The 22,288-nt window shown below is 35.5% G+C and overlaps 1 protein-coding gene across 1 annotated transcript; it reads left to right on the plus strand.

The window, feature by feature from the left end:
- The first annotated feature begins 10,272 nt into the window (after window positions 1–10,272).
- Window positions 10,273–12,673, plus strand: LOC145071218 (uncharacterized). Its single transcript, XM_079018135.1, has one exon. The coding sequence runs from the start codon at window positions 11,101–11,103 to the stop codon at window positions 12,469–12,471; it is 1,371 nt and encodes a 456-aa protein (XP_078874261.1). The 5' UTR covers window positions 10,273–11,100; the 3' UTR covers window positions 12,472–12,673.
- The last annotated feature ends 9,615 nt before the right edge of the window (window positions 12,674–22,288 follow it).

Here is a 22,288-nt window from a genome sequence, read left to right on the forward strand (position 1 = left end):
ATAATTCTGAGCACATAACCACGTACTAGGCCCCCGCGCTCTGCATTGAGCATCGCCCGCCATCGGACCCCGTCCGTCATCAGGCGCCGCCTGGCATCAGGTCCCACCTGGCATTGAGCCCTGCTCGGTATATAGATCTGTTTCCTTTAGGCCCCGCCTGACTCTGGGCCTCGCCCGCCATATAAATACATACGATTAAATAACATACTGAAACATACATAAACATTCCCTAACCATACCCTGCTCTCAGGACTCACGTAACTTGGGCCCCGCCCCTGGTCTGCTACTGAAGTAGTGGAGCCCAGTCCACACTCCTACTAGTAGTGAGATACGGGCCCTCGCCCACACTCACATCCTTCCTATCACGAGTCTCGCCCCTGCTCTGCAAATATCGAGATATGGAACCCCATCCATACTCAGCTAGTGATGAGATACGAGACCTCGCCCACACTCACCTCCTTACCAGGCATATACAAGTATCACGAAGACAACAAGTATAATCTAACACACTACATAAGAATCTTCCTCGGGAATACCCTGGCATCGGACCCCCGACCTGGAAGCATACTATTATCTAACGTACTTCAGGCTTACCCCGGCATCGTACCCTCGGTCCGAATCCTATCATACCGACACATGCAAGAATCACAAAGACCTCTAGCATCCTAACATTCCTCGGGCCTCGCCCAGCATCAGGTCGTAACCTGGAACATATATCAATAAGTGCCTAGGGCTAACCCCTGGGTCTTCCTTCTATACATAAGCATAAACATGAACATGAACATAATGGGCCGGCATTGTGGTCGTAGACCCATGCACACAGTGAGGAGACTCACCTTAAACTACTGAAACTGCTGATAACCCTCTGGCTGCTATCCAACAACTCTCTGAACTACTGCTCCTCTAGCTCCCCGAGCTACAAATACCAAAAATAGCAACACTTAGCCTACCTGTCCTCAAGAAGCCAACTAAGTCAGCATTGGTCAAAGTCCTGGTCAAAGTCAACCTTCCAGTTGACTCGACTTGTCGAGTTGTTCTACCAACTCGCCGAGTCCATGCTCCTCAAGTCCCAAAATAACCCCGACTCCACTCGTCGAGTCTAGCTAGAAGGTCTCATCATAGTCAACTCCGGGAGTTTGAGTAAAGCCCTTCGCAACCAATCGCGCTTTATATGTGTGTACGTTTCCATCCACGTCGGTCTTCTTCTTGAAGATCCATTTGCACCTAACGGTCTTACGTCCGGGCACATAATCAACCAAATTCCAAACTTGGTTATCATACATGGATTGGATCTCGCTATCCATTGCCTCTTTCCATTTCGCAGACTCCGGGCCTGCCATGTCTTCCTTATAGCTATTAGGTTCATCAAGATTTACTAGTGTACCAACACTAATATACATGTCCCCTTCGGTAGTAATATGAAAACCATAAAACTGGGGATGAACTCTAACTCTATCGGAACGTCTAAGAGGTAAGGACTCGTCAATCGGTTCAATTGGAGTTTCCTCCTCGGGTTGTGTGCCAGCGGTAGAGGTTCCTTCATCTATCGACTCTTGAATATCTTCAAGTTCGATTTGCCTCCCACTGTCTCCTTGGCTTATGAGTTCTCGCTCTCGGAAAACTCCTCTCCTCGCAACAAAGACAACATTGTCCTTCGGTCTATAGAAGAGATATCCAAAGGATGTCTGCGGGTAGCCGATGAAAATACATCGCTCACTTCGAGGTTCGAGCTTGTCGTGAGTATCTCGTCTTACGAAAGCCTCGCAACCCCAAACCTTGATATGTGCCAACGAGGGAGCTTTCCCTGTCCACATTTCGTGAGGTGTTTTGGCAACCTTCTTAGTAGGGACTCGGTTAAGGATATGGGCGGCAGTCTCCAAGGCATACCCCCAAAAATAGATTGATAGTGAAGCACGACTCATCATAGAGCGAACCATGTCCAACAAGGTTCGATTTCGCCTTTCTACCACACCATTCAATTGTGGTGTCCTAGGTGGCGTCAATTGTGAAACTATTCCACACTCCTTGAGATAATCGTGGAATTCAAGACTTAGGTACTCTACTCCTCGATCGGATCGAAGCATCTTGATTTTCCTGCCCAATTGATTCTCCACTTCATTCTTGAACTCTTTGAACTTTTCAAAGGTTTCTGACTTTTGCTTGATTAAATAGATATACCCATATCTACTATAATCATCGGTAAAAGTCACGTAGAAGCGGTTCCCATCCTTCGTGGTTGATCTAAACGGTCCACATACATCGGTATGTATTAAGTCCAATGGACCCTCACCCCTTTCACACGTACTCGTGAAGGGTGACTTAGTCATCTTTCAAAGTAAACAAGACTCACATGTGTCATCTTCCCTAAGGTCGAATGACTCCAACACTCCATCCTTTTGGAGTTGGGCTATGCGTTTCTTGTTGACATGTCCAAGACGACAATGCCACAAGGATGCTTTATCCATACTAGTGGAAGAATCTATGTTCAAAACATCATTTCCTAAGTTATCAACAATCATAACAGTTTCATAAATTCCATTACATGGTATAGCTTCAAAGTAAAAGACACCATTTAGATAAGCCAAAATAGAACCATTCTCATTATTAAAAGAAAATCTAAAACCTTGTCTATATAAACCATGAAATGAAATGATGTTTCTAGCCATTTCTGGCGAATAGCAACAATTGTTCAAATCTAAACATAAATTATTCCTAAGCACTAAAGAATACACTCCAATCTTGGTCACAGGCGACGATCTTCTGTTCCCCATGATTAGATTGATCCTTCCTTGCTACACATCCCTACTTCTTCTTAGTCCCTACACATTAGAGCAAATGTGGTAACCACAACCGGTATCAAGAACCCAAGAAATAGCATGATTAGAATCGTTAGATTTAATTGTGTATATACCTGCGAAAGATGGCTCGATCTTTCCTTCTTTGATTGCTTGCAGGTACTCTAGGCAACTTCTCTTCCAATGTCCTATCTTGTGGCAGTGGTGGCGCTCTGCCTCCTTCGGGTTAGGATAGGGTTTAGCGGGATAAACTTTGGTCCCAATAGAAGAGGCACCATCTCGGGCTTTGACCTTGCGATAGTTCTTCGATGAAGCCTTCCTCTTCTTTCCCTTTCCTTGACCAATAGACAAGACAGTAGCAGGAGGCGGATTGGGAGTTTGTGCAACAGACTTGTCTTTGAAATTGCTCTCAGCAACCTTCAAAAGACCTTGAAGTTTGCTTAGGGTGACCTCTTCTTTGTTCATGTGGTAGGTCATCCTAAATTGATTGTACATCAGAAGTCTTCCCCAAAGTTAACATTTAACTTGCGAAGGCGGTCGACATACCTTTGCATCTTTTGCAGGTGCACGGTAAGAGATTCTCCATGACCCATCTTAGCGGAAATCATGTTGGTGAAAATCTCAAAACGCTCTTGTCTCGCGTTTTAGTGGTATCTCTCCAATAAGTCTTGATGCATCTCGTACGGGTACATGTCCTCGTAGGACTTTTGGAATTCGGAGTTCATGGTGGCAATCATGATGCAATGTACCTTCGTTGCATCTCGCTCATGAGTTTCAAAAGTGGTGATTTCAGTCGGAGTAGCGATTTCAGGGTTGATTTTCTCGAGCTTCTCATCGAGGACATACTCCTTATCCTCATAGCGAGCAATGGTGCGAATGTATCTTATCCATTCGCTAAAGTTCGTTCCATCGAAGGTGACCTTTTGGCAAAGGCTCATCAACGTGAAAGAACTAGCAGCAACGTTGTTTGCGTTCGACATCTACAAAAGAAAAAGGACAAAGATAGATTAGAATAAGAATCCCTAATTATCACCCAATAAGAAAATTAGGGCTAGGATCCAACAATAACATTTACATACTAGAAAAGGGATGCCGTAATCTAACATGCAAATAAATTGAAGGTAAGTGAATGACGATTCACTAATTCTCCATCACAAAACTTAACTATTAGTCCTAAGTGTATTGAGAATTCCTAGGTTCGGATGAGAATCATTGAAACTATTCAATGGCATGTTTAAATCTCGATATGCCCCTCTAGTTTGTGACTGGGATACCGAGGATCACAAAGCGGGTGTGAATTACCATGCAAATTCACATGGTGCCTTCATTGTAACGATCGCCTATTCGATGTGCCGGTAAACCACACACGCTCCATTGAACTATGATAAACAATGAATCACGCTTTGCTACCTTTTGCTTAGAACCAATTAGTGTGCCGGTAAACCACACACGCTCCACTAACTTCTTAGCAAGGGTGCAAAGTGTAATTTCATGGGATTGCATCAATTCACTTTTCCTAAAGTAACTAAGATTGGGAAATTTTAAAAATGTGTAGTTACTTTGTATTACTTATTATACTTTTAATGAGAGGATGAGGTTGCCCTATCCTACCCGTTCGGCTAACGACCCTCCACCAATCAAGCAAGCGGTGGGTGTGAGTGTACACCCATTAAGCGCCATTTTATAGGCCGTATCCTTATACCCACCTTATAGATCGGCTTCGTGAATGAGACCTACTAACGGTAATACTAGCATTTAGTTATACACACACACGTATATATATATATATATATATATATATATATATATATATTATTATTCTAGTAATACCATATTAGTATAGGGTTGTATTTTAAATCTTTTAAAATTTAGGGTTTGAAATTTAAGTTGTCTAAATTAAAACTTTTAATCACAAAATATAAATTTCAAAACTTGAGGGCAAGTTTTAAACATTTAAAACATGGAGGATCAAATAACAAATAATTCCAATTAACAATTAATATCCTAATTATCTATATTTGATTTTATTCAAGATTTCTTTTTAAGATAATTACCAAAATAATTAAAATAATTAATTAATTATCATATAAGGAAATTAAATATTTTATTGGTTGATAAATACGTTTAATTAGATCAAGATAATAGTCATATATATCAAAAAATCGGATTAGGGTTGATCTAATATGATTAAGGTAAGTTTCCATAAGATAATTATGAAAAAATCCCGAATCTGGCCATTCCTGACGCTTGGACTCGCCGAGTGCACAAAGGGACTCGCCGAGTCAGGCCAACTCGCCGAGTCCACTTTGGAACTTGCCGAGTCCATGACTCAGAAACACAAAAATCGAATTTTGCAGTTTAGTTTCAGTTAATCAAGCAACAATTTAATGAAAACCAAGCTAGGCTCTGATACCACTGATGGGTTTTAGCCATAAGAACTTTCCTATGTGCGCATGCAAAACCCTAATGCTTGGATCTAGGCTTTCTAATTAAACATGCTTTGAAACCAAGACTTCTAATGACTAATTAGGAACAATAACAACATTGAAACAGATCTAGAACCATACCTTTGAATTCCTTGTTGATCTTGTTGTCTTGGAGCTTCTAGAGTCACAATTGTCACTCCTCTAATGGCTTACAAACACCAATAGCAAGGAAGATGATTTAGGAGAGAGGAGAGGGGAGGAAATCGGCCAGGGTTCTCTTACTTTAGGTGAAGTGCCGATTTCCCTTAGCTATGGGGTCTATTTATACTTGTAGACTCCTTAAGGGTTACAACCTAAACCCTAATTGGATAATCTTCTCTTAAGGCTATCCAAATCCTTTCCATAGATAACCCCTTGGACGATTTTGAAGCTATCCTAGCTTCTAGAATCCGTCCCTTGTATATCTATAAGGATTTACAGTCTAAAGCTTAACTATCAAACAATTGACAGTTTATACCCTCTTATTTAATTAATCTCTTTAAGTCACCAAATTAATTCCAATTAATTCTATGACTTATATTAATCAAATCAATATATTATTCTTTATATTATTCTCATAATATATTAATAATATGTACTCTCTCTTAATAAATCATCCTATCAAGTTGCTATGGTGAAGGCAACCCAAAAGGACCATGCACAACCGGGTCAAATACTTGCCTAATATAGTTGCAGCCTTAGACACTATTCCAACAGCTGTACCCTTGATTCGGCTGACAAAGAAAGTTGTTGTATTTTGCTGGGGGCCTGAGCAGCAGGCATCATTCGAGACTTTGAGACCAAGGCTATGCGAGGCGCCGATCCCCACCCTGCCATAGGGGGTGGAGGATTTTGCAGTGTATTGCGATGTGTCTATTTCGGGTTTGGGCGCAGTACTGATGCAGAGAGGGCACGCCATCGCCTACGCCTCGAGGCAGCTGAAGCCTCACAGGGCGAACTACCCGACACATGATCTGGAGTTGGGGGCGATCGTCTTCGCCCTCAAGATTTCGCGACATTACCTCTATGGGGTCCGTTGTACCATTTACACTGATCACATGAGTGTGAGGTACCTCATGGATCAGCCGAATTTGAACATGAGGCAGCGTCGGTGGCTTGATGTGGTGAAGGATTACGATTGTGAGATCCTCTACCTCCCGGGGAAAGCCAATGTGGTGGCCGATGCTCTTAGCTGCAAGGCTACCCTGATTAGAGATATTTTTCTGCGGATGATTATAGTTTATAGTTTTGTTTTCAGGTACTTCTTCAACGAAGGGGAAGGAGCCGACACTGTAGCAGTGCATCGCACACACACCTGATTTCTGCACTATGAGGACCTTGGGATTGTACTCTGACATTATTATTATTCTGTGACATGTTTTTATGACATTTGACTTATGGGCTATGAGTTTGATATAATGCTGATGTTGTTTTTCAGAAATGGTTTTAATAAATTAACTAATCGAAAACGAAATTTTATTCTTGAAAATTGTGATGTTACAGAGAAACTTTAATATATTCAAGTTTATAAACCTTTGATCTTGAAAATGAGCACCATCTTTATTCTTGTTATATTTTTATAAAAATAAATTATTTCTAAAACTAATCTATTACTTACAAAAATATATATGTAGTAATAATCACATGTGTGTCACTTCATAAATAATTACTGAAAAGTACTGAAAATACACACAAATGTTTCACTTCATAAATAATTACTGAAAACTTAAGATATATATGTAGTAATAATCACATGTGTGTGTTAATAATAAATCATTAAGTGTATTATACATATTAATCTTGAAATTCTTGATTTTTTTCTCTTTTTTTGACAATTTTGACAATTTGACCGAGTTTGACCGATTTTGACCGAGTTTGACCGAGTAGGCCCGAGTGAGAGAGATGTTGACCAATATTTGATCGAGTTTGACTTAATCCGAGTTTTTTTGCCGAGTTCACATTACTTGCCTCGGTGGAGGGCCGATTCCGAGTAATGGGCCGAGTAGGCCAAATTTTGCAACACTGATATATATATATATATATATATATATATATATATATATATATATATATATATATATATATATATATATATATAACATCATATCATTTTTATTATTTTCATCTAGTGGTTAAAATTTGGTTATACATTTTACACAATAGTTGTCATTTACATTTGAACTTAACTATATATATATATATATATATATATATATATATATATATATATATATATATATATATATATATATATATATATATATATATATATATATAGTTAAGTTCAAATGTAAATGACAACTATTGTGTAAAATGTATAACCAAATTTTAACCACTAGATGAAAAAATAAAAATGATATGATGTTAGGATATATGTGATTACCAATGAATATCATGCACCAAATAGTACCACAAATCTCACTAAAAATGTATTTTGGTCACTTAATATTATGTAAAATAAGGAAAATTTACGGATTTTAAGGTTAACTAATTCTATTAATTCAAATTCTTTAAGAATTTAAATTACAATTATCAAGATTATTTTGTTATTTTTTAAGTAATGTGACTATTGGCCAACATTTAGAAATAAGAATAACTTTTTTCTTAAATTTTATATTACGGAAAGAATAAAAAAATTAAAACTTCAAATTTAACATTGTTGTTCCTTTATCAATACATTTGATTCTTTAAGAATGTGAATCATATAATCAAAATGAAATAAAGTATAAATTAATATATTTTTTTTATAATTTAAATCAACTGCTTTCTTTAAAATTGAAAAACTGAAAGATATCCTGCCAGAATACACTCTTGTTCTTAAAACAATACACGAATATGAAGTTTTTGATAACATGAAACAATGTTAGAATAAATTATTATTCTTTAAGAGCACTATTCTTTAAGAATGGAGTAGCAACTTGAAAGCCTTTATTATTTCTTGAATCCTCTGGTACCCATTCGATCATTTGGTTGTCAATATTGAAAGCCTTGATTATTTCTTGAATCCTCTAGTATCCATTCGAACAAACAAAGGGCTTTTTCCCAGTTACCTGAAAGATCTAAAATATTTAATAAACCAACCAAATCGAGTTCAATCAACTTGAACTTTACGGAATAAAAGAATAAATGTATCTGTTCCAAGATAGATCCAAAATAGACTTACACTTAACTAAAAGAAAAACAAGCAACCCGTCATCATCACCATCAATACTCGCCAACTGAACGTCGAGGTATTCAAGGGTAAGAAGTGAACTCGAATAAGGCTTCCTGAAATATGTTCGATTGGGGGCATTCTTTCTTGTGTAACCACGAGTAGAAGGGAAATTAAATGACCATTTTGGTAGCCCTAGTAAGAATCGATTTTATATTGAGATATTGAAAATCAGAACCTAAAATCAAACCCAATAAAATCTAAAGTTAAAATCGGAGATGAGACAACAATAGTGGAGAAGTGGTAATGGTGGTTAGTCGAGAATGGTGGATGTCTCTTTTTGCAGGCTCATCTTCTTGATGAATATGGCCGACGAAGGTGATTATGCAAAAACAAAATCCATCTCCCTTAATAATTGATTTTTTAGGTTTTCTTCTTTCCTTTTTCAGAAACGAGCGAGTTGCAAGTATGGTGAACCGAAGAAGATGATCTATAGAAGACGCCGACAGACTAGCCGATAGAGCCCTAGAATTTGAGTGAAGAGAATACATGATATAAGGAAAGAGAGATACATTTTCCTAATTTGTAGCTTTCAATTTAAAATTAATTAACTAACATATATATATATATATATATATATATATATGGTTAGGTTATTTTGTTTTCACTATCTATTATGTGCATGTATGACTGATTCTGGACCAATCATTTTAGTTATTTTAAGAAAGTAATTAATGCATATTACATGTTGAAGATATAATGAATATTAATTACATCTTCAGCATTTAATATGCATTAATTACTTTCTTAAAATAACTAAAATGATTGGTCCAGAATCAGTCATACATGCACACAATATATAGTGAAAACATTTGAACCTAACTATATATATATATATATATATATATATATATATATATATATATATATATATATATATATATATATATATATAAAATTTAACTAAAAAAATAACATATTGATCGACAAAGAATTAGTTTCATATTTACACAATACTTATCTATACTAATAAAAGAGTAGTCTTTTTGCCAAGTGTCATAATATTAGAACTCCTAATTAATATGATGCCACTTGTCATTCTATTAACTCTCTATTTTAAATTCATTAAACCTCTTAATTAATGTGATGTTATTTGTCAATATATTTAATCTTTATTTTAAATTTTAAATTTTATATTATTGTTTTCATTAGTTCACAAATAAAAAGAGTCTAATATATATAATAAATTAATTCCACATATTTATTTGAATTAGTAATTATAATTTTACATAACTAATAAAAAAATCTCTTAATTAATAATGTATTTTAAATTTTATACAAAATAATTAATTAATAATTTTGAATTTTTTACTATGAGTATTTAATTAATTTTGTAACCGTGGTTTCCACGGGTTATAAACTAGTTAGTTTATATATCATCTTAGCTCTTTTTTCTCTCTTTTATATAGATTCGTGTTAGAATTTTGACATGTGTATATTTAGAATTCAACCATCATTACTTACGATTCAATTAAGATATTATATGAAAGTATGATTTCTTTTACTCTCCTTTGAGAATTGGAGGATTTTTGATTGAGTGGAAAAAATGAGTTTTTTTGTCCACCTTGCTTTCTTTATTTTTCCTTATATAAATAACTCAATCAAAATGCAATTATCTCGATCTGTTATGCTTAATATCTTTAGTTTGATCTGTCTTAATTCCGCCTTTTATCCGAGTAGTGTTTTCTTCGCATATATATATATATATATATATATATATATATATATATATATATATATATATATATATATATATAATGTAGTTGCTAACACATATTATAACCAATGTGACACCCTTTCCTCATCCTAAGCTCCTGCCATTTTATACCCAACAAAGATGAACAGATTGTTCTTCACTCCACAAATCCTCTCTCTCTCTCTCTCTCTCTCTCTCTCTCTCTCTCTCTCTCTCTCTCTCTCTAAAACCCTGCGATCCTCCAAATTCGATCCAACTACATGTTGACCGTCAGATCACATCAACGAACTTCTCTCTCTTAATAACACGTGCCATTCCCTCTCCCCCCCTCTTATTAGTACTTTACTTCCATGCATGGAATTCTCCTCCGACTACAACTCATATATATAGAGAGAGAAACAAACAGATGAAACAGTCATGGAGTCTGTTTTCAATTCTCCACCTCTTGATTCGCTACTCCTTACCTCTCATTGATCTTTTCTTCTGAACTTATTATTTTTATTTTCTGGGGCTCATTAATTTTTACCAATTTTGAACGTTGCAATAGCAGAGTGCTTTCTGTCTTGTGTATTTCCGTGCTTCGGTACCAGATTTGTTGAAGATAAGAGATGATTCCTTTCTTTTTAAGTTCGATCTTAAACTTCCCAAAAGCTGTCGAATCCTTTCCCCAAACTCTGAAATAAAAAGGCTTTGATCTTTTTATCTGAGACATGATCTGCTTTGAAAGATTAAAAATCGCTAAATTTGATGAGCTTTTTGTAGTGCTTTTGATTCACTTTATTTTTTCCTGGGTCTGTGTTCTTGGGATTTGAGCCCTAAAGATGTTTCACCGAAATCAGCAAATGTTGTAAGCTTAAATTGATCTTTGCTTTTCTGGGTTCGTTTGGTGTTTTTTCGATTAGGTATTTCTAAAATTTCGATCTGGAAATCAAGATGGATGACGATCATGATGAACTGAGATTTGTGTGTAAGTTGTGTGATAAACGATACCCAAGTGGGAAATCATTAGGTGGGCATATGAGGTCTCATGTAAATTCTCCCGCTTCTGCTGCTGCTGTTGCTGCTAATTCAGCTGAATCAGACGACAAATTCGAGCCCATGAAAAAGCTTTCAACTTTGATCATCAACGGAAACGGAATTGGAAACGGGAATGGGAATGGGAATGGGAATGAGAATGGGAATTCTAGTATTTACGGGTTACGAGAGAACCCTAAAAAGAGTTGGAGAGCAGTCGGTTCTTCCTCCTCGACTTTATCTTTCCCAAATGAGAAAGTTTGCAAGCAATGTGGAAAAGGGTTCCCATCTTTAAAAGCTTTATGTGGTCATATGGCTTTCCATTCTGGTAAAGATAGGAATTCCAAGGATTACGATTATTCATGGACGAGTGAAAATCTCGATCATGATGACAAGTCCATCAGCGATAGTCATTCCGATACTGAAGAAAACGAGCTTCAAGATCCGATTTGTGTTACAAGATCCAAATCAAAAAGGTACAAGAACATCGTAGTTAAACCATCTTCTTTTTTAACCAACAGTAATAATAGTAATTACAATTACGGATCTTCTTCTGTTTCTGAAATTGATGAAATTGAACAAGAAGAAGTTGCAATGTCTTTGATGATGTTGTCTAAGGATTCCGCCAACTGGGCCGGTGTTAATTCCGTGGTAGAATCTTCTGACAACAATTCTGTAGTTTTGGAGACCAAGTTGAATTCCGAGAATCGTTGGAATGGAATCAAGAAAGTGGAATCAGATATTACAGTAGAGGAACTTCTTAGGAATGGTGATCAACATAAGAAGAGATCAAAAGGAGTGAATGGTTTGAACTGCAGAGTGTATTCTTATGAAGAAAAACTCGAAATTAGAAGGAATTTGTTTAAAGAATTCGGGTATAATGATAATTTTAAGAAAAGAATCAAAGAAGATGATGATTCTTATAAGCCTGAGGAGTCACAAAAGAAGAGAAGCAAGTATGAATGTATGAACTGCAACAAGATTTTTAGTTCTTTTCAAGGGCTTGGAGGACATAGACCTTGTCACAAAAAGAACAATTCAGAAGCCCAATATCATAATCACAAGGCTAAGTTTGACAAGAAGATGAGGCCAAAAAAGAACAAAGGGCATGAATGTCCAATTTGTTTTAGGATGTTTAAATCAGGGCAAGCTTTAGGGGGTCACAAAAGGTCTCATTTCATTAATGGTGGTTCTGGAGAAAGGTTTGATCATATTGCAGTGATGGAAGATGAGGGTCCCACATATACTGATATGATTGATCTTAATCTCCCTGCTCCAGAAGAGGATTAGGGTTAGAAATCGCATGATTTGGTCTTCGTTTTTGGTTGTTTATCAGAGGACTTTAGAGAGGTGAGAGTTCTATTTTTGTTCTTACTGTTTAGAACTTCTGAATATTTTCTTCATTTCATCCAATTCTTGAATTTGTGCCTAAATTTTCCTGGACATTAAGCTGAATTCGTAGTTTCAAGAACATTTGATGCTACTTTACTAATTCTTGAATTTTTGCCTAGTTTTGGAGAGAAGTTAAGAGTTAGGTTTCAGGTTTTAGTTATTTCAAGAACTTGTGATGCTTTTTTACTCCAAATTCATCCGATTCTTAAATTTATGCCTAAGTTTCAAGAAAATTTGGCGTGAAGTTCCCTGTTATGTTTCAAGAACTTGTGATACTTTTAATGCACTTTTGCTTTGCTTTATTATATCACCAGTTAATCAAAATCTTGAATTTATGCCCAAATTTCAAAAAAAAAAAAAAAAATGAGGTTGAAGTCAGCATTTTTCAAGAACTTGAGATGTATTGTTGTTTACTATTGCTATGGTTTAATTAGTTGCTCCTACAGTAATTTGGTGGCATATGTTTTAGTGGAAGGTGCTATGAATAATGAACATTTGCTTTTTGAAAATTCACCATGATTTCACGCTTTAATGTACATTTGTGTGTCTTGATATGGTGGTTTTGTGTGTGTTAGTGGTTGTGGGGTAGGCTACCAAAAGGAAGGATTTTCATAAGAGGTTGTTTTGGGACATAGCAACCAAATGTAGCCTACAAAATTGCTTAGAAATGTCGGTAATAATATAAATTTTTGGGATATACCGAAGTTGTCAAGTTTCAATTCAACCCGTAACCTAATAATGACCCAACCCGAAAATAAACAGGTTTGGATTGAGATTTTTAACCCGTCAATCCGTATATATATACTTATAAAAACACAATAATCTAACCCTATATATATATATATATATATATATATATATATATATATATATATATATATATATATATATATATATATATATATATATATATATATATAGGGTTAGATTATTGTGTTTTTTATAAGTATTGTGTGTATGTGTGGTTGATTTTGGACCAATCATTTTAATTAATTTAAATAAGTGATTAATAAATATTATTAAATTAAAGATAACAAAAAATAGCATCTAAATTAATTAAAATGATATTTTAGTCAATTAAGACAAATTAAAAAAAAAAGGAAAATTCGAGGTTTAGGGGATAATTAATGCTCTTGATTTATAAAACATGATTTTTTAATTAATTCAATTTCAAACGTAATTTGTAAACATAAACTGATTTTATTATATCAGAATGTTATTTTATTAGAATTATGTTCTGTGATTCTGTCAGAGTGATATTCTATCAGACATTTTTTTGAACCCTCAGTAGTTGAATAATAACAACATTCTTATATCTATTCATAGACATCCAAACTTAAATACAAATTAATACATATTCTTACTAAATAACAGTCTTATACATTTTAATATAATTATACATATTCTAACAGAATGTCATAAAAATGAATAAAATTCTTACAAAATGACATTCTTAAATATACAATTATTGAACAAATGCACTTGATCTTTTTCAATGGTCCAAATAATTGACTTGAACCCAAATATTCTTATGAAAATGTGATGTATTAATGTAAGAATTTAATTCTTCGTAAATATACTTGTTTTTGAACTCCATTCCAAGTCTCTTCTCTTGTATGATCAATATTTGATTTCTTTTTGAAGGCATTATGAAAGAATAACATGCATTACTCATTATTATTACCATTTAAATAAATATACTTGTTGTTAACAAAACATTCTTATAGACATTCTGATAGAATGCATTTATATAAATAAATTCTGACAGAATACACATAAGTTTTTAACTTATATTCTTAAAGAATTTATAACATTTTTTTTATAAATAAAAACACCAAAATAACATAACTATACATATTAACTTCAATTCTAAAAGAATATTTCATTTCCATTTGTTGCTTAAACTTCAATTCCTTAAAAATTCTAACATAATATTGTCTACTTTACTTCTAACATAAGATTTCAACACAAATATAAACATGTTATTGTAATTCTAACAAAATAGTATGTACTTTACCTCAACATATTCTAACAGAATCTCCCCAATAAGTCAAAATATCAAAATTACATCATTTACACAAAAACCATGTCATTTTGACATTTTATCAAACACTTGGAAGACATGTTTTATTATCATTCAATTAAAGCATCAAACCAAGAAAACATATTTCTCTTTTTCAATGACATAATCACTACTATCATACGAAGACAATCTTTTTCTTTGTATAATTTATATGCAATTATGATAGAAATGAATTAATATAACAAAAAAAAAAAAACTCCAGCCAAATAAAATGAGCATGGTTCCAATGTCATTAAATTAACATCAACATTATAAACATGTATTCTTGAATAATACATAGAAAAAAATAAGTATTCAATTAGAATAACAATTGAGCGTTACAAGATAAACATTCAATTGCAATAATTAATGAGTATTAACACACATGATTGTTGTCGATTATTATTATCAAGTTTATACCCATACAAAGCAAATGTTTAAACATAAAACAGGAAGATAACTGTGTAATTGGCACACATGTGAAATGATGAATGAGAACTTAAAAAAAAAGGAAAAAAAAACAGATTGTATAGTAAGAAAAAAACTCTATTTTCATAAATCATCTTTTCAGATAATTCTATGTCGATAATGTGAAACATGAGTTTTTTCACGAAGCTTTGTTGCCGAATGGTTTTGATTTCTTGAAGCAGCAAATTTATTGAGAAAACACAAACCCCCGATGAAGTGAGCTCACTTGAACCGTAACATCGATAGTGGAAATGCTCTACTTTGGCATCAACATCGTTTATCAAATGCGGGAAAAGGCAGTGACCGACGGTAAAGAGGATTGTTCCTGTTTTTTGGCCGGCGATTGAATGAGAAATTATATAGCCAACGGTGTTTAGACGAGGAAGAAGAGAAATTTATGTCGATGGTTATAAAAGATGGAGATTATGTCAACATATTTATTTTGTTTTTTTAATCGCAAAGATTTAATTAAATGATCACATTAATTACAAGTGCAAAAAAAACAAGAAACACCATTTTTGATTTAATTAATTATTTAACTATTTGTTAAAATCTGATTCATATGTGGTTACTCTGCGTTTGCGGTCGCCTAATAAAAAAACACATGTCATATTTAGATACAACGAAGAACGCATCCACTTTGTATGTATGTTTTCATTTTTCAATTTTATTTGGATGTTAATGACTTTATGAACTTATGTTGAAAACCTCTTTTTTATGTTAATCAGTTTCATCATTTTATGACTTTATGTAGAAAAAACCTCATTTTTTGAAATATGTTGCTTATTAGTTAAACAGATTATATGGGTTGGATTTGACCCATTAACTTGTGAACCCGCGAACCCATATACTTAAAAGTGTTATATGGATTGGGTTGGATTGAAGTTTCCAACCCACCAACACGAACCCAACCTGATTGCTTGGCCTAGACATACCTTCTTTTACGTAAACTAAAGATTATTATTGCTAAGCAAAAAAAGCTAATATATATTGTAACGCCCGTAGATCCGAGCTAGTCAATTTAGAGATAATAGGGGTCGAAAACAACTTTTCGACAAAAAATTATTTAGAATAAATAATCTTAACCATTGTAGAATATGTCTCAAGGGTTCCGTACATATAAAGAGCGCCAAAATCCGAGTTATAACGAAGAAGTTATGACCCGTCGAAGTTTTGCGACGGAACCGGCACGGCACCGGGAAGACGTAAATAGTGAATTTATGATAGAGCGAATTTTAGCCTTAGTAATCTAAATGAATTTCGTAGAAGATGTTAACCTAAGAACGTCCATAAAAAGAACACCCAAATCTGACTTCGTATGAGGAAGTTATGAATTTTCGAAGTTTCGGCTTAGCAGTGTACAGCCCGAAGTTCGAGTATTAGATCGAGCGGTTTTTAGCCGACACAACCTAAACGAGAACCGAAGATGTCGTTATTAGTAGTGTCACGATAAAAAGACAGATGAAAATGGACATTGGATGAAAAGACGATAAAAAGAGCGCCAAAATCCGAGTTATAACGAAGAAGTTATGACCCGTCGAAGTTTCGCGACGGAACCGGCACGACACCGAGAAGACGTAAATAGTGAATTTATGATAGAGCGAATTTTAGCCTTAGTAATCTAAATGAAATTCGTAGAAGATGTTAACCTGAGAACGTCCATAAAAAGAACGCCCAAATCTGACTTCGTATGAGGAAGTTATGAGTTTTCGAAGTTTCGGCTTAGCAGTGTACAGCCCGAAGTTCGAGTATTAGATCGAGCGGTTTTTAGCCGACACATCCTAAACGAGAACCGAAGATGTCGTTATTAGTAGTATCACGATAAAAAGACAGATGAAAATGGACATCGGATGAAGAAGTTATGAGATTTTAACGGACCAATCCTGTCCCGGCCTGTTAAAAATATAAATTTAAAAATAAAGTCATAATTAGCCGACGGAGTCTAAATGAAAGTTGTAGAGTACGTCTCCACCTACGCGTGGATATAAATAACGTCAAAAACAGAGTTCGTATGAACGAGTTACAAATTATAATAGCATATTTACGTATTAAAATAAAGTATAAACCATATATACATACACATATATATACATACGTATATATCATTAGAAAGGTATCGACGATGCGGTCATTATAAGACTAATGTTGAGTTCTTTCGACATTAGTTTAGTACAAATATCGTTAAATCTATTTAAAATAGTAATATAAAGGAGTGTTTAGTTGTTTATATAACTATAAGGTCATTAAGTAATTATGGAGGGTAGTTTTTGAAAACTCAATTAGTATAAATAAGAGCCTCTAGCTTTCATATTTCTTGCACCATTCTCTTGATTCAAGAGTCTTTCTCTTCTTATCCCCCCGAGCATTTCGGTCCCTCGTGTGACAATATGATATTTCGACTATATGTAATGACCTAAAAAGTCAAGTGTTGTAACTACTTTTGAAATAATGAAACTAACTTTGAAAATAAAATGTGCAAAAGTCTCTATAGGGATATCTATTATGCTAGATAATGTGTCAAGGTTTATAGAAATACTAAGAACGCTAAAATCCGAGTTATAACGAAGAAGTTATGACCATTCTAAGATTTCCGACAAAACCGGCAACACCGATTAAACGAAAAATGGAAAGTTTCAATACAATAGTTTTTAGCCTTAAGTATCTAAATGAAAGTTGTAGATAACATTAAACCGTGAGCGTACATAAAAAGAACGTCCAAATCTGACTTCGTATGAGGAAGTTATGATTTTTCCAAGATCCGGATATAACAGTAGACAACTAAAAACTCGAAATAGAGCTCGAGAGACTTTTGACCGAAACAACCTAAATGAGAATTGAAGGTCTCAACAATAGTAGCGCAACGGCGAAAAGTCTGACGAAAACGGACATCAGATGAAGAAGTTATGGATTTTTAACGGACTTTTCGTGTCCTGGCCCGTTAAAAATAAATAATTAAAAATAAAGTCAAAATTAGCCGACGAAGTCTACACAAGAGTTGTAGAGCATATTTTCAGCTACGCGTGCATATAAAGAACGTCGAAAATGGAGCTCGTACGCGAAAGTTACGGATTTTACAAGTTCGAGGTCTAAAATCCGAGGCTGTCAGGTCTGCCATGACGTGGCACAGTTTACCGCGACCCGAAAAGTGATTGAGGGCGTCCAATCAACGGAAGGAGATAAGATTTGACCACCATGACGTGGCCAACCCTTTGCCACGATGTGGCACCCAAAAATGAGCCCCATAAATAGAACTCTTGGGGTGCCGGGTTTAGGTGCTCCATTCTTCCATCTCTCGTGTCGAAACTCTGCGGTTAAGCCCCCGAAGCCCTCCCGAAGCCCCGGTTTTCACACTCAAGTTCCGAAGGAAGGTTCTACACTCCCGAGATTCCCGAGATTCCCAAGAATCCCGAGAAAATCAACTCTTCCAAGTCGAAGTTCTGCTTGATTATCATCTCGTTTTCTCCAATCAATCAAGTGAGTTCATACCCCTATAAACTACACTTTCAAATGTTTATCAATGCTTTTTATACACTTTTAAGGGGGGAAATACAAGTAAACACACGGTTATTATCGTGTGTAACATAAAGTTCCACTACATATTCTTTTTATCAAGTGAATCATATGTGATTCATAACTACTACATGAGAACTTTTGTATGCAATATATATTCACGATAACATCTTGTCTTTTGGAAATAAAACATGTTTATATATATATATATATATATATATATATATATATATATATATATATGCGAATCAAACCCTTTATTTATACTTTAAGTATATGTGATCATTTATGCCACTTTAAATGTTATACCTTACATAACAAGTGAGCATTACACTAGGATTTACTATACGAACGAAACACACACTTTGAAAAACTATAATAGGTATAGTTTACGAGAAAATCATGAACATTTATATACTAGAAACACTATATCAAAGAGATACTTTCATATACAAGAACAAATGGACATTTTCATACGTAAATCTGTTTTATACTAAGTTTTGTGAGACATTTCAAGTACTTTCGAGTATGCATTTTAAGTCCTGTATTATATACCATAATCCCTTGTAGGGGGAGCGTGATACTTGTGTATAGATCTATACGGGATTGACAATCCTGCACCTAAGCTGTTAGCTATAGCTAGGCCGGCAGGCCTGGGGTGACAAACGTCATAACATTCCAACGCCTGAAGAACGTTGTTACAGGCAGTCTAGGTCATTAGTATGGTTATAAAACTCACATGGAGTATTAAGAACTCATTGATTTACAGGGTTATGAAATGCCTTAGTGATTTATACTTACACAAATCTACTACTCTAGGCATGAAAAACACGATTGCATTTCAGTTTTGGAACTTTTAAACTACCACACACTTATGAACGGATATTGGATTTCTAAAAGCAAACCTTCAAAACAGTCGAGTCTTTGTAGAAGACTACTTTTATACTAGTAGGAAATATTGGATTTTCTAGGAGTTTTTTGAACATCTACAAACAAATTTCATTTGATTTTATTCAAAAGTGACATTAAATACTTATGAACTCACCAGCTTAAATGCTGAACTGGTCTTTCAAATCTACTTGTATTTCTCAGGGATTCAATAATACAGGTAAACTTCAGCTTTTGCAGAAGGGATGCTTAGGCGTCTAAACAAATCTTTTGACAACATATTGTAATTGATATTTTGGAACATGTAATACCTACAAATGATGTAACTTTTTCAATTATATATATGTTGGTTGTGTTTACTTTCTTTACTATGTATTCAACTGTTTCGATACTACATGAAGTCATCCGCCCTCGAACGATTTCGCCTTTCTGGTTTGGGGGTGTGACAGATTGGTATCAGAGCATTGTTTATAGTGAACTAAGTATATCGAACCACATAAGATATACAAACTATAAATGCATAAGGGACTAAAACTCTCTGACAAAACATTTTTACACCTAAAACCTCGTTTCATTTAATTTAGATTATTTTGGGTCGTAAAAGTACAAACCCATGCATACAACAATATATTTTCATGGTTAGAACTATACAAGAAGTATTAAGACAAGTTGGACACTACAATTAGACCTCGAAATATGTAATCGGATTTGGGACGAATATAGCCTGATCAACTATATTTATCCGAAATTAGACTAACGTATGTCGAGGAATGGTCGTAGTGAGCAACAAGTCAAAACTTACCAAAATAAACATTAGTATCAAACATACAAATTTAAATACTATAGGAGTATTTGGTACATGCAATAGTTTAATCGACATGCTTAGTTTTACATGTTTCAAGTTTTGTTCAATCCCAATAACCTTATTCTCGTATAGTCAAATGGCTGGATTCATTCCACACGGAGACCCCTACTATCTCAACCAAGGTAACGGGGGATGGGTCGAAGAAGATCCTGAAGAGGATGAAGAACCTATCGAGTTGGATGAAGGGGATGACTCTGGGACAGACTCAGAACCAGAGGTAATCAACCCACCAACCGCTCAACCTCCTGCTGTTAGGAGAAACTTTCAGGGACCAATTCCCATTTGGGGAAGTCACCTCCACCATTGGAGCCAGCAACAAGGGATACGTCCTCCCTACAGCATGTGTCGAGACTTCTACGATGTCTGCGGTGGAGGTTCAACCGATTGAGCACTCCCAGTCATGGTGGGCAAGCTAGCCAACCAGTACTTTCAATTCGGGGTTCAAGCGAGCCGGATTCGTGAAGTCAACGTGGAAGTACAGGTGCACACTTCCGACATCCGCCGATTGGATAGGTTGTAATATGACACCTAACTCCGCTCCGACGCATTCCAAGCACAAATGATTGCAGCCCTCTTGGAGATGAGGGAACAGCAAGCCGCCTTCGATAGGCATCTTATGGAAGCAAGGCAATCGGATGCGGAGTCAAGCTCCAAGCGCAACCTACGTCGCAAGTAGTGCTTGCTGAATCCCAAAATTTTGATATAGAATAGGACCATCGGCTAAAAGTCTTACCTTCTTTAACTTCCTGTAATCGGAGACCTTTAGAAAGGTCAAAATTTTCTAACTTCGGATATAACGCAACCATATGTTTAATATATATAGGGCATACCTCTTTCGTGTGTTAAATATGTGCATTTCATTTGAGTTCATGAGTTGTTTATTTATTTTTCAAACTCCATTGGTAAATCAAACTCAAAACCCTGTGTCGGTCAAACCAAATTCTCGAACTATTAAAGATAGTTAAATCATTATCATTCAACTCTCAACCACCAAAACTTATGATCTTTTATTTTATTTCTTGGCAGCGCGATGCCTCCTCATCCAAACCTAAGACCCAAGCCGGGCACGATACCTCCACCACCACCGCCTCCATCGACGAAAAATGCAGCATTGATAGTTGCTGTAACAGCTGCAGTAACAACGGCAATGGCCCAAATGAGTAACAATGGTTCTGGTGGGGGAGTGAATAGTTCTACGAATGGCCAACACCCAGGTTGTTCAGGAGATTGTACATACAAGGATTTCATGAATAGCAAACCCATTACTTTTAATGGGGCCGGAGGAATAATGGCTCTATCACAGTGGATAGAGAAAACTGAAGCAGTTTTTGAGATTTGTTCTTGTCCGGAAGGGAACAAAGTGAAGTTCGCTGCCTGTACTTTCTATAAGAGAGCTCTGACATGGTGGAATGGCCATGTCAAGTCACTAACGCTAGTAGTGGCTAACTCTATGGGCTGGGAGAATCTAAAACAAGTACTACTGTAAGAGTACTGTCCACGGGGCGAATTACAGAAGCTCGAACAGGAACTTTGGGGCCTTACCATGGTAGGCTCAGATATCATGACCTATACAAACAGGTTCAGTGATTTGGCAATCCTTTACCCAGGAGTAGTGGCTCTAGAGAGTAAGAAGATCGAAAGGTACATCTGGGCACTGTCACCCCAGATTCGAGGAAGTCTTCTAGCTTCCAAACCAATCACCTTCGATAGCGCCAAACAGTTGGCACAAGCTCTCGTAGACCGTGGGGTCTGCCAAAACTTCGCAACCACCACACCGGAGCAACCCAGAGGAAGCAACAACAAAAACGACAATACCAACGACAACAACAACAACAACAAGAAGTTCTGGAACAAAAGGAAGAGTCAACCTTCATAGGAACCTTCCAAGAAACAACAGATTGTGGCAGTCCATGCCGCTACTG

This window comes from Lactuca serriola, chromosome 8 (assembly GCF_051521515.1).
Source record: "Lactuca serriola cultivar US96UC23 chromosome 8, Lser_US96UC23_V15, whole genome shotgun sequence".
Lineage (NCBI taxonomy): Eukaryota > Viridiplantae > Streptophyta > Magnoliopsida > Asterales > Asteraceae > Lactuca > Lactuca serriola.

What these genes read in the sequence shown, in the direction of transcription:
- LOC145071218 (XM_079018135.1), top strand. Translation starts at nt 11,101, where the DNA reads ATGGATGACGATCATGATGAACTGAGATTTGTGTGTAAGTTGTGTGAT.